Below are 17,277 nucleotides of genomic sequence, written 5' to 3'. Positions count from 1 at the left end.
TTTGGGGAGACTTTCGACCATCGTGTCACTACACGCACTGACGCGACTTTTGAACGAGCGGTCGTATGTCGGATGGTTGAGTCGATTATTGGACAAAAACCCTGTAGTGTGTACCCAGCTTTAGTTAGTGGAAAGAGCAGGGTCCTCAGCAGCACAGAATAGAGATGTGAGGCTTCTGTCACACTGATGCTGCACAATTGTGGTCTGTAATATTAAACTAAGTTCATACATCCAACAGGTTTTTTTCCTTCAACGGAATGTTGCTGACACCTACAGTTCATTTCAAATATGTCATTTCAGTATGACAATGTATATGGAGGCACAATCCAGTTTGCAACATTTTCATAATTTACATCTAATTCATAGTTGTTTCACAGAATGTTAACAATACATTTCTCTATCTTGCAATTGTTCAATGTCTCTTTATTTTCAAGCAGATGGTTTTGAGAAATGAAACAATTTAATATAAATCACATGGGGCCATCCATTCCATATCTACATTAAAAAAGACGTGTCTTAAGGCTTAACAATATTTATTACATTAATCTATTTTACAAAGTGAGAATAAATGAATAAGAAGATTTGCTTGGCTGTTGTATTTGTTCTCTATTCCACATCGGTCGCATAGCGAAATAAAACTCTGTAAGACAGATATGAGAAAGTAAATTTACTGACAACAAACAACAAGTCATATGGCTTTTCTATTTTCTTATACATGGAATGTATGTATGACTAAATATTTGGAATTGGACCTAATAAAAGAATAACTTTCAGAAATCACGGAGGAAATAATTTTCCTTTGCAGGGGCAAACGCAGGATTTGTAGAGGGGGGTTTCCACACGACGCCACCAGTGGGCGTGACCAGCATGCATGGGGGCGTGGCTATAATATTAGACAGTGCTTGGCTGCTTTCAAACTCTCCCTATCCCTATAATATACATGGGCAATGCTGCGTGCACTACTGTTAGGTGCACGCAGATCTCCCTTTTCGAGCAAAGCCGTGTGAAGCTGGGGCAGGGTCCAGCCACCTCAATTATACAGTGCCCCAGGCTTGGAGGGGGGTTTCAGGCACTAAAAAAACCCTCCCTCAGTTTTCCTATGCTTTGGACTGATATTTTATTTTAAGACTACAGTATAACTCCGCCCACAGAATAGGTGGAAGTTCTAGAATCCTCCTTGTTACATTGATCCAGGTGCAGCATAGCCCGTAAAGAGTAGAGTCCTGAATTTGCAGAGAACTGTCGGTTAATAAAGTGAACATAGCACTATTCAAAACTGTCAAATGTATATCTAATACTGGCCACACGCAGTGATATCATACTTGGCAACTTTGGCAAGGACTGCTCCGGGAGATAGGGGGGAGGTGGATGTTTTGAAGATGGGGCCTGATGGATAACATAATTTGGCCCCGCCCCCTAATCACATTCTATGATTAATTACAGCAGGGGCGGGACCACGATGATGCACGATTCACGTCCTAAGTCCTGCCCCCGTCAATTTACTATTGAAGTGGTAAGGTACCGGGAGAGTAGGCAACCATGGACAATGTCACCAAATTGGACTGACTGCTTGTGGAGCCTCAAAACTGCAGCCTGGGAATGATCCGATTCTAATCAAATTGATTATTCTTGATGTCAGATGGTTGGTGTTAGCCTGTGTACAGGGCCGCCATCAGGGGGGTACGGGGGGTACTGTTGTACCGGGCCCGGGCTCACCAGGGGGCCCGGTACAACAGCTAAGCACAGACTTACCTGGGGCCCGCCGCTGGTCTCCGCTATTCTGTCTTCAGCCTGGCTGTCACAGTGACAGCCAGGCACCAGGATCCGATCGCAGGGGTGGAGGATTCATTCCCCCTGCGATCATGTGCTCTGCCTGTGACAGATCACATGATCGCAGGGGGAATGATTCCTCCACCCCTGCGATCGGATCCTGGTGCAGGCTGAAGACAGAATAGCGGAGACCAGCGGCGGGCCCCCAGGTAAGTATGTGTTGCTCATGGGGGGGGGGCGCTCATGGTTTTGGCACGGGGGGCCCGCACTGGGCCCGATTTTTTCTGAAGGCGGCCCTGCCTGTGTATGCTGTAATCTGCTCACTGCACTGAAGGGGCCCCATGAGATCCGTCTGAACAGCCATATATGATCAATTTGGAAATCCACTCCTGTGACCACATTGTATACCACACTCCTCTTGGGCCAAGCTTCAGGGTCAGCCCGAGAGTGGACAACAGGCAGACCTCATCAGATGGCTGCGGCACCCAATCCGATACTGTCTGGACTTAGGGGTCTATTTATTATTCCACAGCGGTACCAATCATTATGTATGGCTGCAATTTATCACGTTGGGGCTGCTCTGGGAGACCCGGCGAAGACTGACCTCCTGCACCAAAGGGGTATATTTACTAAACTGCGGGTTTGATAAAGGGGTGGTGTTGCCTATAGCAACCAATCTGATTCTAGCTGTCATTTTGTAGAGTGCACTAAATAAATGACAGCTAGAATCTGATTGGTTACTATAGGCAACATCTCCACTTTTTCAAACCCGCAGTTTAGTCAGTCTAGCCCAAAGACTTTTCCCGTTCGCCAGCATTAATGCGCATAGTGTTTTCTCCTGGGAGAGATACAGCGAAGTTGGAGAGTTTTTTTGCTCTCCAGCATTAACCCTTTGCTAAATAAGAAAAAGTAGTGAAAAAGCCTTTGCGCCTGGATTTTGGCTATTCACCACTTGTTAATTAGACCCCTTATATATTAATCTGAGAACTTGCAAATAGCGGTTCGCTCCATCCACAGAGCCCACCTCTCGGGGGGCAATGCTGCTGCGGGGCATAGAGGGTGTCAGATCTTTCTATGGGTGTAGATATACTTTAAGTTTCTTCTCGTTCCGCTGTCACTAATGAATTACTACTAACTACAGCTATAGTAACAGAGCCGCCACTGAAATTACTATTTATAGTGCTTAGTAAAATACTTTTATACTATAAAGAACTATAGTTACTTATAAAAATGAATTCCAAGACAGTAACTATAACAATTATTCTGGAAAGTTTGTCTATATCAGTGTTGGCTAACCTGTGACACTCCAGGGGGTAAATGTATCAATATGCGGGTTCTTCAACATCCGCGTGTTCAGCCTCTTCCGCGATTAAATTTCAAGCGGCGCTGCATTGTAAAGGGAAGTTAACCCTTTACAATGCAGCGCCGCTTGAAATTTAATCGCGGAAGAGGCTGAACACGCGGGTGTTGAAGAACCCGCATATTGATACATTTACCCCCAGGTGTTGTGAAACTACAAGTCCCAGCATACCCTTCCAGCAATAAGCTGCTATATATTGGCAAAGCATGCTGGGATTTGTAGTTTCACAACACCTGGAGTGTCACAGGTTAGCCAACACTGGTCTATATGAAACCAGTATTATTATGCTAACTAAACTTACATGAATTACAAATAAACGTTGAGGGAAAAGCTTAGCAATGCTTTAGATCCAATGTTGTACAACAACAATATATTGCATTAAATTCCCAATAGTTTATAGACTATGCATTGCTGTATGGCATGTAACATGCTCCAGATTCTTACCCAGCCAATAACGTGAGCAACATGAAGATCAGCGCAATTCCTGCCGTGATAAAGACGCAGGTTGTGATACCCATTAACTTCTGAGATGTAACCAGTTCTTCAAAACTGAGATAAGTCTGTTCTACCTCCTCGGGCTCAGCACTGGTATTGGATTGCAGGACCATCTGGAAGATTTCCTCTAGCTGGTGGTCTGCGTTGAACCTGTTCCGGGACACTGAAAAGCAGGAAGTTAAGAAGAGAATGTTGCATGCCGTGCGGTCGGGATGACTCAGTTCTAAGGCAACTGAGACAATTGCACTGAACCCCAAATATCAATCAACCCAAGACAATTACAGTGAACCCCAAATATCAACTCAATCCAGTAGCTTTCAGGCATAGGTTAGGATTTGCCGAGCAGGTTGTAGTGAATAAAAGGAATCTTTGTTTATTTTGTACGTATGTCGTGAAGTTATTCCTGCTGTATTAGCTAGCTTATTCAAGTTTATATGATAAATAATAATAAAATAATAATTCTATAGAGTAGAATAATTTTTTCTAGACGTTCGCAAGTTGGACTGAAGGGTGTGTCCGCTGTCCGGCGGATGCACCTGCTCCTCATTCAGACCTGGATGCTTCTTGATCTCTGAATACGACGTACATACGCACACTCTTGTTTACGACTGTTTCAGTTTCAAGTTACGCTTAAGCTTGCGTTCCACACTCAACCAGGCCCTCAGTGTGTGCTTAATCTTATTGCTATAGTGAATCGGACCTAACTCCCCGTGGACCGAAAGAACGTAACACCTCTGGCCATTACAGACGCCCACAAAACCCAGTGTGAGGGAAGGTACACAGCGACGCAAATGACAGTTACACCCTGTCTGAGAATTCATAAACTACCGGTGGTCACGTTGCACGATAGCACTTTACAAACTCTTTTGAGCTATATATATTGGTGAATGAGATAGACGAGCTTCTAATTAGCTGCTGACAGCAGTTGAAGGTGCTTCATTCTTCAATATATACAATAGTGGATGCGACAAATGTTTAGCAGTGTATATATATATATATATATATATATAGATAAACAAATACAATAGATAGTACAGCGCGTAACTCTGAGAAGATAAATAAGTTCCAATTCAAATATTGTCCTTTGGAAGAAGTGGATATCCTATGTTCAGGAGGCTGCCAAAGTTCCCACAAAGCCAGTTGGTGGACTGGAATAATCTAAAACAAAATAAGTAGGAGGGGGCGCCACATAGTATAATACTGTATTCAACAATACAGATAGGTGTACCACAAGCCAGAATTTAAATCACCAAGTGGACATAGGCACTCAGGTATTAGAAGTGAATCAGTAAGGATAAAAACACACAGAGGAGGAAATATTTCCAAGACCACCAACACCATACCAATATGCGTACCAGATAAAAGAACTTTAAAGCTTATCTGTAGGTATAGTCGGTCCCTTCATAGATTAGAGTAGCTTTGGTTCCCCTTCAGGTTGGTGGAGTGTTATTCTCAACACTTACAGGAGCATGAATAGGCACTTCATATATCCTCAGTGGTAACCACATTTATATAAAGAAAAAAAGGGGAAGGCTCTCATAGTGTAATACCATATGGTTACACATTTATTGCAGAGTAAAATACAGATGTACACTTACATTAAAAAATTAAGATATATGCTTATCTGGGTATCTTTGAGCTGGAACAGGACAGCAGGATTCAGTAACTATCACGCTACCACATTGCCAAAGATCCAGATCACTGAGTCCTTAGGAAATAATCCTCAGCCAAGTTCAACACAGAATGCGCTGCCACGCTGGTTCTCCGCTTCCTCCTCACCGCTCTGCGCCCGCAGGATCTCCTTCTACAGTACCAAGTGTTTTTATCCTTACTGATTCACTTCTAATACCTGAGTGCCTATGTCCACTTGGTGATTTAAATTCTGGCTTGTAGTACACCTATCTGTATTGTTGAATACAGTATTATACTATGTGGCGCCCCCTCCTACTTATTTTGTTTTATATATATATATATATTTATATATATATATATATATATATATATACCGCGGGGTAAAACCCACAGTGATCTCCGCTGATCTCAAACTAAAAAGACTAGCAATCAAACGCTGGTTGAGAATTACTATATATATATATATATATATATATATATATATATATAAAAGGTAACCCGTGCATGATACTCATGCATTCTAGTCAAATCAAGCTACTTAAGGTGTTAAAAAGGTTCTTGTCATGCATTTGGGCCATAGCCCAGGCCTCCTCAGGGGAAGAGCGTTACTTCCCGACGCAAGCGCCCTTTTTTAACGTGGTTTTGTCCACATGTCACCACCTCATCATTCTTCTCCATCACCTCATCCTTCATCTTTATCGCCACATCTATCCAGATGTCTATCCAGACACAGGGATCTCTCTCGGCGGTCCTGAGTATCACACTCCTCTCACTCTGTCACCCCCGGCAACCACCAACCACTCCCCACTGTCACCCCCGGCAACCACCAACCACTCCCAACTGCCACTTCTCCTTCAAGAAATATATATATATTTTTTTACAATCTTTATAAACACTTTTAACAATTAACAAATTAAAAACATCTTAGTATACCAAATTTCAGCCCTTTCTGAGGTTTTTTTTCCACACACACTAAGAATTTAGTAGGTCAGTGTATAACTCCGCCCAGCAGGTGGCGCTACAGATTGGTTTTATTTTTTTCACAAACACACACACAGACAGACTAACACACGCCACTAGGCATTTATATTATAGATGTATACATACACTGCCAACCCCATGAATTGTTGTGGTTGATATATTTATAATGATTCTAGGCCTTATTCATTGAGGAAAGTAAAGCAAAAAAATTAATATTGCACCGAGATGAGACCATGTTGCATTGGAGGGGGGGATAATTTTAAATTGTGATGGCAGATTTATAGTTGGGGTAGGGCATGTCCTAGATCTTTAAATTTCAGTGTACAAATAAGCTATCAAGTATTTGTGTGCTACATGAAAAAATAGCCGTATTTATCTTATGTGCAAAATAATAAACTAATTTGCACCCCTTGTATTGGAACATGGTTTTGCCCAGGAAAAAACTTGCTCATTTTTTGCCTTACTTTCCTTAATAAATCAGGCCCTCTGACTGTTTTTCCCTCTTGCTCGTGGCAGTGATTTAATCATACTGAATATTATAGGGTCATTTAGTTCAAATTGAGGGCTAGGGGGGCAGAATTTTTGTTTCTTACCCCAGGCGCTAACATTTTAAGTTACAGCTTTGATAATATTCATACGTTAATAAGTGGATGGATTTAACATTTTGGAATGACTGGGGTCTGCGTGGTCTTTCTGTTCCAGACCCCAGAGCTTCTCCTCCGCTATTGTTTGGAGATAAAATAGGTGGTTGGTAAAGTCAAAATAGTGATAAAATAAAATTAAGAGCAAACATTAAGATAAGATATTTTCATTTTTTCTGAACAGTGTTGCCATTTGCCTAGATCAGTGTTGGCTAACCTGTGACACTCCAGGTGTTGTGAGACTAAAAGTCCCAGCATGCTTTGCCAATATATAGCAGCTTAGTGCTGGAAGGGTATGCTGGGACTTGTAGTTTCACAACACCTGGAGTGTCACAGTTTAGCCAACACTGGCCTAGATGGTCGTTATTCTAAGTATAGCTCATGGTCCATGATTGATAGTAATTCCAGTGTTTGATTGCTAGTCTTTTTAGTTTGAGATTAGCGGAGATCACTGTGGGTTTCCCCAACGCGTTTTCCTGCAGTAAATGCATTTGTATAGAACAAAATGCATTCTGAAAAAATGCAAAGCGAGTGCAACGTACCGGCACGCTAGAAAGAACGCGAGTGGATATGATGGCACTAGAGTCAATGGGTTTAATTGTTAGACCTGCTTGCATAAATTGTGTTAGCTTTAGACACGCTATTAAAGAACAGTAAATTAGGGAAGTCGGAAATTTGCATGTCGGGAATTGTTGTTCTTTGTATTTTGTGAAACTGGATGAGAAACTTTTTTTTCCACCTATGCAACTTTTTGAAGTATTGTCTCTTTTATTACCATTCACAAAATAGAACTTCTGAGCTATGATGTCATCGTTGTCATCTATTATCTCACAGGCGTAAGTCCCTTGGTGGTAAGCTCGAGTAGGCTGGATTAAAACGTATAAGTCTTCACCTCGATGGATATCTTTGAAGTAGCTCAAATCAGTCACCCTGATCTAGAAGGGATAAAATCAGAGACCAGATCAACAAAGAGTTTTTGCTGAAAAACAAAACAAAATGAATGGTAACGTTGGGAGCTACCTATGAAGTAGACAATGGGAGAATTGGTTTTGTCTACTTTACTATCTGACTGGACAGTAGCAAGAACAGGAGAGTACTACCGGTGTCTAGAATACCCACTACAACTAGTGAATAGACTATTAATCATAAAGGAAATAAACATGTTTTTTTCTGGCATTTATAACACTGTTTTAGAAGAAACCTGATTTGTAGACCACTCCAGGGCAGGATAATATATACAATATGAGCCTCATTCATAATTAGGAGAAAATCCAGTTAAAAGTTTCAACTCTACACCTGGACAAAACCATGTTGCAGCAGGGTGGCTCAGTGGTTAGCACTTCTGCCTCACAGAGCTGGGGTCATGAGTTCAATTCCTGAACATGGTCTTCTCTGTGTGAAGTTTGTATGTTCTCCTTGTGTTTGCGTGGGTTTCCTCCGGGTGCTCCGGTTTCCTCCCACACTCCAAAAACATACTAGTAGGTCAATTATCTGCTGACAAAATTAACCCTAGTCTGTGTGTGTGTTAGGGAATTTAGACTGCAAGTTAGCAGTCAATTAACCTACCAAACACGGGGAGAACATACAAACTTCACACAGATAAGGCCATGACCCCAGTGCTGTAAGGCAGAAGTGCTAACCACTTAGACATCGTGCTGCTAGGAGTACTTTAAAAAGTCCCTCGGCGTGATGTAGTATCTTCAAAGATTGACAAGGATGGAACCTACATTTCTGGCAAACTTCCATATGACGTTTATGTAGTTGGGAAGAGTGAAAGACAGGTTGCATTCAATGTACGTCCTTCTGAGCTCTATTACATTGATGTCTTCAACTGAGAATAAAGAAAAGAGAAGTGGTATGCTAGCACATCGTGGACTGAGAATAAAATGAGACTGTTCAAACAAAATTTATATTAATAGTATATAACGTTATTTTTGTCCATCTATTCTAGTTGTCTTAAGATAGTAGTATAACATGATACCAGCACTCCACACCAATACGAAACAGGAGACACTTTATTTAATCTTAATTAAAAGCATTTTCCTGAGATAAACTCATGTGATTCAAGCCAAAACCTCCTAAATATATATATATATATATTGTGACACAGTCACTGGGTTGATACTGAATGGCAGGTATCTATGACCCTGGCTGCCTGTCACGCTTTTATTCCCAGGGAGATTGCTTTGTATAGGAAGGAGATTCCAACTGAGTGTGTTCAGCTTCAGAAAAAGCTGGTTTGGGTCCCTGGTGTTTTGTATGGAGAGATAAGGGTGGGTTCCATACATAAGGTCCAGTCGAAAGCATGTATGTAGATTTTGTCTGTGTAAAGTGAGGGGGGAAATTCTGCACTAAAGGATCCCTCTGCAAATGGGGGGGGGGGGGGGGGCTTTCTACGTATATGACACACCCCACAGGGAGTAAGTCCTCCACCAACTTCAGGCAGCAAAAGTTACTTTTCTTTGTTACCGAACACCTGACAACCCCTCACAGAGTTAGTGCAATTGGAAATGTTTAAAATAACATCTCAATGGATATGATGGCTCAAGTAATTATTGAACCATCCACTGCATACTCAACAGTTCCAGGTTGAAGTTCTTGGGGTATATTTTCTAAGCGGCGGTTCCGAGGAGCCCTCCTTGGTATTGTCTGACTTATCAGCTGCCTTTCTGTCTTGTTGACCAGGACATTCCTAAATACCCTCTTCATCCATTTATGTTCATTACCATCAATACCGCCTTTGTGCTCCATGCTATTTGTGTTATTGAACATCTAGGGTCTGATTCATTAAGGATCTTAACTTGAGAAACTTTTTATTTCTGTCTCCTGGACAAAACCATGTTACAATGCAAGGGGTGCAAATTAGTATTCTGTTTTGCGCATAAGTTAAATACTGACTGTTTTTTCATGTAGCACACAAATATCAACTTTAAATTTCAGTGTACAAATAAGCTATCAAGTATGTGTGCGCTACATGAAAAAACAGTCAGTATTTAACTTATGTTAAAACAGAATACTAATTTGCACCCCTTGCATTGTAACATGGTTCTGTCCAGGAGACTGAAATAAGAAGTTTCTCAAGTTAAGATCCTTAATGAATCAGGTCCCTGGTCATCACATATGAACATCCCAGTGGGTTTAGAGGGAGAAAGAGTTGTAACCAAACAATTTCATTAGTTGTTTTCTGATTGTATTTCCTCCTGATTCCAAAAGCCACTACAGTAGTTTTGGTTTACCAAAAGGTCCAGCTTATCTAGGAATTTCACCTGCACCTGTCTTGGGTGCAAGTGAAAGTCAAACTCATGAAGTTCGTTCCTGTCTTGAGTTAATTCCTCCTTAAAATACTGTAAAATTAGATTACATAAGTTACTTTGACAGGCCACAGGGAACTTGCAGTCCTCTTCTATGCATTGATTGCATTTAAATTTTCGTGCAGCTTTTTGAAACCCTGAAAAGAAAATAGGAAAAGGTCTTGAGAAACATTCCAGAGAAAACAGCAGATACGTTTAATGTCTCATGCTCCATTTTCTTCTACGGAAACCAAGAGGCATTTCTGGTTCTCAGATTTCTGCATTTTACAAATTGCAGATAGGCGTAACCACAGCGGATGTGTTTTTAGTGGAACAGTCCGGTTTTCTGTGGCTAAGAAGGTGTGTCATGCCAGAATAAGAAGAGGGGGCTGGTAGCTCAAAGGATTAGTCATGAGAGAGATGGGTAGCAAGGTTATCAAGTAATTGAGAGAAAGGACCAGGAAGACAGTAGATGACCGCAACATGAAGGTGGATTGAAGAGATGAATGGAGAGGACCTCAAAGGAGAAGAAGGGGGGCAAGGGCTCAGGGGAAAGACGAAGAAGGTGCAGTGGGTAGAGAGTAGGATTTACATGCCTTGTCTGCTTCTTAAGCTGGGTACAGACTACAGAATTTTCTGCCAACTTTTTATGCCGATCGATTTTACATGCGATCGATGTTCCGATCGCTCGGTCCATGGACTGCATACACACTAGCCTTGTTTAGGACGATAAAGGGAAGAGCGGACGTCCCTTTAGCTACTTTTTACAGCCATGTTGTCGTGAGCAATGACTGTAATTTCGTACTCACTGTTGTGGATCGGTCGGAAGTTTATACACACTACACAGTGGAAATGAGACTGGAACGAAAATGTTAAACGGTACGACCAACCAAATGAGGCGACAATCGTCCATTTGGGCAGACTTTCAACCATCGTGTCACTGCACATACTGACCCGACTTTTGAACAAGCGGTCGTATGTCGGCTGATTTAGCCAATTATTGGATGAAAATTGTGTAGTGTGTACCCAGCTTAAGTCTGTGACTGTAGGAGAAGTTGTGACCCCTTAGGGCAGAGCTACAGGGGAAGTGGTGTCAGATGCTGAACTAGGTTTCAGTGATGGCAAGGGAGTTGGAGATGACGAAATTGTGAATAGAGGCCAGTTTGTGAGCGACATTGTTAAACTCTGAACCTTGTGGGAGGGTGCAAAGCTATTTCCTCTCCATAAAAAATTATTTGAATTTTGAAAACTGAGATGAATTGACCTTTTCAAATCGGGGAATCGAAGCAAAGGGACCATATACATTAAATACCAGAGATGGCTTTGTAGCTGTTGCTGATGTAAATTCTTAGCATTGTGGAGAAAGCCACCAGCTGACTATGTCTATGCTAAACCTAGTGAAGCATTCTCAACAAATGTCCTCCTCTATATCTACGCAACTCACCACAGGGGGCCTTACAGTCTTCAGCTGGTTTACCTAATGATAAAAAAAGGATATGGTTAAAAGGTGGAACTATTGTTTGTTTAGAAGTAATTTTTCTATAATTGGTTCGGCACTTGAAGGTACACCACATGAGTGTGTTTAAAGGGCCTTATACTAACTTACTTGTTAAATAAAACATGGGTTTCCATACATTTAAGATATCATTTCAGTTCCCGACCATGGCCTTATCTGTGAGGAGTTTGTATGTTCTACGCATGTTTGTGTGGGTTTCCTCCGGGTGCTCTGGTTTCCAGAGAGAGACTAGGGTCAATTTTAACAGCAGCCAATTAACTTACCTGTATGTTTTTTTGGAGTGTGGGAGGAAACCAGAGCACCTGGAGGAAACCCACGCAAACACGGGGAGAATATACAAACTCCGCACAGATAAGGCCATGGTCAGGAATTGAACTCATGACCCCAGTGCTGTGAGACAGCAGTGCTAACCACTAAGCCACTGTGCTGCTCAATCTATCTAGTCTCATTACATAGCAGAAGTGCATTAATATGCCCATATAAACCCATGCAGCTAAAAAATAATATGTACATCTGAGAAATATTGCTAGACCCAATGACCCTTTAGTTTACTAGCCATGTGGCTTCTACATCATAGACCAGACCAGGCAATGAAAACTGCTATCTGGGCCTGTGTCAGCTTGTGCATCTAATGAACAGAAGATGGGAACGGCTGTTAGCGAAGAAACTTTATTTCTACAGCAGGGTTTCAAAATAAAGCCCTGCACAGCCAGGGGGTAGAGCGCATGGGGACAGAACTTTTTAGGGAATGGGGAGCCATATAAAAATATTTTGCATTTATGTTTACTTGTCCATTCGTTTGGATGCAATAGAAATGTATATTCTGAAAGAAATATGTTGCTTTCTACTGGAAAAAGGTTACAGTTCTGGGAAAACTGGAATCAAATGAGGGATCTACTTTCACTACAGCGTCCCTGTTCAAACAAGGCCCCACAACAGTGTACTTATGGAATTTACCTTTCTGGTCATTTGCATAAATAGGCCAAGGAATTTTTGAAAAAAAATTATCATACACTGCTAATCAGAGTATTTTAATAACATCAATTTATTTGGCTGAAAAATGTGGAGGGGCTATAATGTGTCTTTGTGTTGCACCGTGTTTTAATGTACATAAAAGAGTCATTTAAAATATATTTTTAATCTACTTACTTGAGATAATATCATGCACACCTTTTATGTAATCAGCTATCTTCTTTTCTAATGCTATTCTCCAATCATCTGAAGAGACTAGAAGATAGGTACAGTGAATGTACACTACAAATAAACATTTTGCTGTTGTGTTTAATAAACAACACCATCAAAACATACCACAAATAATAAGGGTATAATAAATATAAATATATATATATATATATATATATATATATATATATATATATATATGTATATGTTATGTAATCGTTTACATTTATATTCCACGACCAATATTGTGGCAACAGTATATTTATGAGTTTTTAACAGGTGCTTTCAGGCAGAAGTCTTCAAGTATCAGGATTTCATCATTGTTGACTGGCCAGGTTGTAATGATTAGTCTTTGGTAATGTCCCTCATTCTCTCCTCGCGTCTGGAGAGGCGGAACAGGGGGAGGGAAGGGTCATGCAAACGCAGCCCCAGTACAGTAAAGGCGTGTTCTCACAAACATGGTTCATGCAGACCTACAGATACACCTGTCAGTATTCATGTCATTAGCCTGGTGCACATATCCGTGGTAGTAATGATGATGATCATATAGGGCCTGATTCGTCAAGGCATGTATTCTGAGCGCAACCTACGTTCAGTATAATATGCACGGATTTGCGCACTCCCGAATTCATCAAGTACGGATCTCAAGTGATGTGCTCTGTTGAGTTTGGGGCAGGCCTGCTGTGCTCTGCTATACAAGACGTTGATGGCCTGCGTTCTTTCCCAGCATGGTACAAAGCCTCAATACTTGAATACTGGAGCAGTCCTGACTGTATAGTCATGCCAAACCAGGAATTCAGAGGGATGCCAAATTCACTTTGTCATTCCAGTCCATAAAAGGTTTGTATTAATACATCCCGACCTGGGGGTAAATGTATGAACCTCCGGATTCTTCAACTCCGGCGAGTTCAGCGTCTTCAGCGCTTAAATTTAAAGTTTCCCTTTACAATGCAGCGCCGCTTTAAATTTAAGCGCTGAAGACGCTGAACTCGCCGGAGTTGAAGAATCCGGAGGTTCATACATTTACCCCCTGGTCTTCATTTCTGAAACCTCTGAGAATTAGTGTTTACCTTGTGGATCTCATAAAGAAACTTTGGGGGTAGAAAGTGGGAGAACACCACCGAATGTATACATAGGGTATAGGATTTTCTAAAGAGCTCAGAGGTAGGTTGTCCCAAAGTGGATATCTCTGAACCCGCAAACACACTTACAAGTAAATGGGTAAGAATTTGGTATGTGAAGTGAACTTACGTGATTCTTGGATCCCTCTGACTGCTTTATGAAAGCTTTTTAGATACTGTTTAATCTTGTTTACCTGTGAATAAGCTGCCAAGCAAAACATATATGTGAATTAGTAAACGGGAGGAGGCAATACAGTCTAAAGCTGGTAGGACGCATCAATTGTTAACATTTTTTTTCAAACAAGCAATTGCATTTCTGTCCAATCAGATCAATACGCAATTGAGGCGCACGCGTAACAGTCCGATTGTTTTAATCAGGTCGCAAGTACAAATATGGGCGATTGGCAAATGTGGATTGCAATTTAGATCTGACAGAGCAGGGGGGAAAAATTACAGCGCTATATAATGTAGGACAGACAGTTATAGGATGATTATATTTTAAATATACAAACAATCTACACACTTTAGCCACCCAATTGTAATCAAATTGTTCAGCAAAATCAGAGACATCCTGCATGAGCCCTTCCTACTTACTGCCTACCCTGTATTTAACATCCACCCCTCCGGCGGGGCAGTTAGACCCTAAGCAGCCCCATTACCCACAGCTCAAATTCCTTGGGGAAAAGATGGAGTAGACACTGATATGACCACTCCCCCTAGATTATTATTAATATTAACCTTTATGATGTGAATGAGTTCTCTGTACAGCACTGCGGAATCAGTGGCGCTATATAAATAAGTGATGATGATGATTTATAGGGTGCCACATGAGGTCCGTACAGAGGGAAAACAACAAGACAGTACATGGTATAACAGTATAAAATAGTAAACAAATAACACTACAATTCTCAACACAGCTACTGGGGTACAAGGGGGTAAATTCAGGGAAAGCGGGAAACCTTTAGCGTGGGCGCAACTAACATGGTTAGAGCCATTGAAAGAGGTGCAACGACAATGGAGGAGAGGAGACAATGGTCAGAGAGTTCAGGGAGGAGGTGCGCGTTGTAGCTGGTGAGCAACAGTTATAGATAATGAGAACAGGAGGGAAGAGGGCCCTGATCACCAGAGCTTACAATCTAATGGGAAAGAGGCAGACAAGTGATTGACACATGGGGGTGAGCCAATGTAAGGGGATCTGAGGGCAAGAAGCAAGAGTGAGAGAGATGGAGGATAAAAGATGGTGAGGTATACTACATGGTGAGATGGTTAAGTGGAGGCTTTTCTAAACAGGTGGGTTTTCATTGACTGTTTGAAGCCATACAGGCTGGGGGATAGTCTGATAGAATAAAAGAGATGATTCCTTTGGTGAGCGCAGCGTGAGAGAAATCTTGGATAAGGGAGTGAGACGTGGTTACCAGAGGGGAGGAAAGGCGAGTATGTATGAAGATGAGGTGGGAGATGTAGGGAGCGTTGGAGTGGGAGAGGGCCTTGTACGTGAGGGTGAGGAGTTTGAAGAGGGTTCTATAGGGGAGGGAGAGGCAGTGTAAGGTTGAGCAGAGATGGGAGACAGATATGGAGTAGTAAGAGAGGAAGATAAGTCTAGCTGCAGCATTACTATGACAGAAGCCATAGCCTAATTACTAGAGGGAACTTTAGTAAGTTGGAAGACTGGAGAAATTGTCTGTGGCCCCACTGTCACTGCCTAGGGCTCTGACAACACTTATCCATACCTCCGCCCACCTGACCTGAATTAAGCGGGAAAGTCCCAATTCACAGACCTGGAAAGTGATGGGGTTTTACAGGGAAGTAGCTGCGCCTGAAAGTGGGCGAGTTGGGGCTGGGTTTGTGTGCATGGGAGATGTGATTTCAAGGATTGGGGTGGAGCTTATTTAATACCGGATTTGCCTGGATAAATGTTGGGAAGTATGATTATTGCTGCTATGCAGATGCAAATAAAGGGCCTGATTCATTAAGGATCTTAACATGAGAAACTTCTTATTTCAGTCTCCTGGACAAAACCATGTTACAATGCAAGGGGTGCAAATTAGTATTCTGTTTTGCACATAAGTTAAATACTGACTGTTTTTTCATGTAGCACACAAATATCAACTTTAAATTTCAGTGTACAAATAAGCTATCAAGTATTTGTGTGCTACATGAAAAAACAGTCAGTATTTAACTTATGTGCAAAACAGAAAACTAATTTGCACCCCTTGCATTGTAACATGGTTTTGTCCAGGAGACTGAAATAAGAAGTTTCTCAAGTTAAGATCCTTTTTGAATCAGGCCCAAAGATCTTATCACCTGAGCCAAGATATAAACTATATAGGATCTTTACCTATATATATACATATATATAATTAAATAAAATCATAAAGGGGGAAAACAACCTACGTATAAGGATGTCATTCAAGGGTTCAAATCCCTTGTTTATAATTACTAGGCACTGCATGGCCTCCATCTTGCCCACGGACTGCACATGTTTACAGACGCTCGCCCTCTCGTGAGGGAGAGTGAAACAGTTGTAGCAGCAGTGATTGATCTCCACTCCGCAGCAGAGCAGCAGTAGACACAGGAGCAGGCAGTGGTTATGAGATAGGAACTGGAAGATGTGCTCTATTGTCACGTGCTCCAGCTGCTGCATCCCGTCCTCCTGCAAAAACAGACAAATGCGTGAAACGTTAGTACATACTTACCAACTGCTGAATGTCTCCCGAAGGAGAGGCGGGGTATGTGGACGGGGCGAATCGAGTCAATTTGGCCCCGCACCCCCGCTATGCAATGACGTAAAAGCGTCATTCCGACGAGGGGAGCGGGAACAAAATGACACAATTCACCGTGAATCGCATCAGGGAGGTTCAAATCCTGCCCACTTTACCAGGAAGTGGGCAGAAGGTGGAGAATGGCCTGCTCTCCCGGGAGTCCGGGATACCTACCCAGCAGTCGGGAGTCTCATGGAAATTCCGGGAGAGTGGCCAGGTATGCGCTAGTTTTGCTGCAGAATTACTGCGGGTATTGTGCTTGCCTGTACCACCTCCCTGACCACATGTCCTCACTATACAGAATATGCCTACTGGTGTCACAAGGTGTTGCCCATAGCAGCCAATCAGATTCTAGCTATCAGTGTTCTAGAATGTACTAGATAAATGTATAGCTAGAATCTGATTGGTTGCTATGGGCAACACCTCCACTTTTCCTTTTTTAGAAGGTTTCATAAATCTACCCCAGAGAATGCAAAACCTTCCTAAGATTACTTTACACAAGACATTTTTTGTTGCTATTATCATCT

At 41.8% G+C, this 17,277-nt stretch overlaps 1 protein-coding gene across 1 annotated transcript; it reads right to left on the bottom strand.

The window, feature by feature from the left end:
* Positions 1 to 483: 483 nt before the first annotated feature.
* On the bottom strand, positions 484 to 16,807 carry SPACA6 (sperm acrosome associated 6). The gene is made up of 9 exons (XM_075190046.1): positions 16,383 to 16,807; positions 14,119 to 14,193; positions 12,835 to 12,912; positions 11,614 to 11,646; positions 10,241 to 10,327; positions 8,607 to 8,710; positions 7,655 to 7,814; positions 3,575 to 3,788; positions 484 to 640 (listed from the first exon to the last, which is right to left on the bottom strand). The coding sequence occupies exons 1-9, from the start codon at positions 16,630 to 16,632 to the stop codon at positions 607 to 609; spliced, it is 1,035 nt and encodes a 344-aa protein (XP_075046147.1). The 5' UTR covers positions 16,633 to 16,807; the 3' UTR covers positions 484 to 606.
* Positions 16,808 to 17,277: the final 470 nt, after the last annotated feature.

The sequence above is a fragment of the Mixophyes fleayi genome, chromosome 11 (genome assembly GCF_038048845.1).
Source record: "Mixophyes fleayi isolate aMixFle1 chromosome 11, aMixFle1.hap1, whole genome shotgun sequence".
Classification (NCBI taxonomy): Eukaryota; Metazoa; Chordata; class Amphibia; order Anura; family Limnodynastidae; genus Mixophyes; species Mixophyes fleayi.
This window is presented reverse-complemented; position numbering and strand designations above follow the sequence as displayed.

Excerpts from the sequence above, each read along its gene's own strand:
- SPACA6 (XM_075190046.1), bottom strand. The coding sequence starts at position 16,632 with ATGCAGCAGCTGGAGCACGTGACAATAGAGCACATCTTCCAGTTCCTA. Across the intron at positions 12,913-14,118 it reads CAGAGGGATCCAAGAATCAC|TCTCTTCAGATGATTGGAGA; the intron begins GTAAGTTCACTT and ends CCTATCTTCTAG. Across the intron at positions 7,815-8,606 it reads TATGGAAGTTTGCCAGAAAT|ATCAGGGTGACTGATTTGAG; the intron begins GTAGGTTCCATC and ends TATCCCTTCTAG.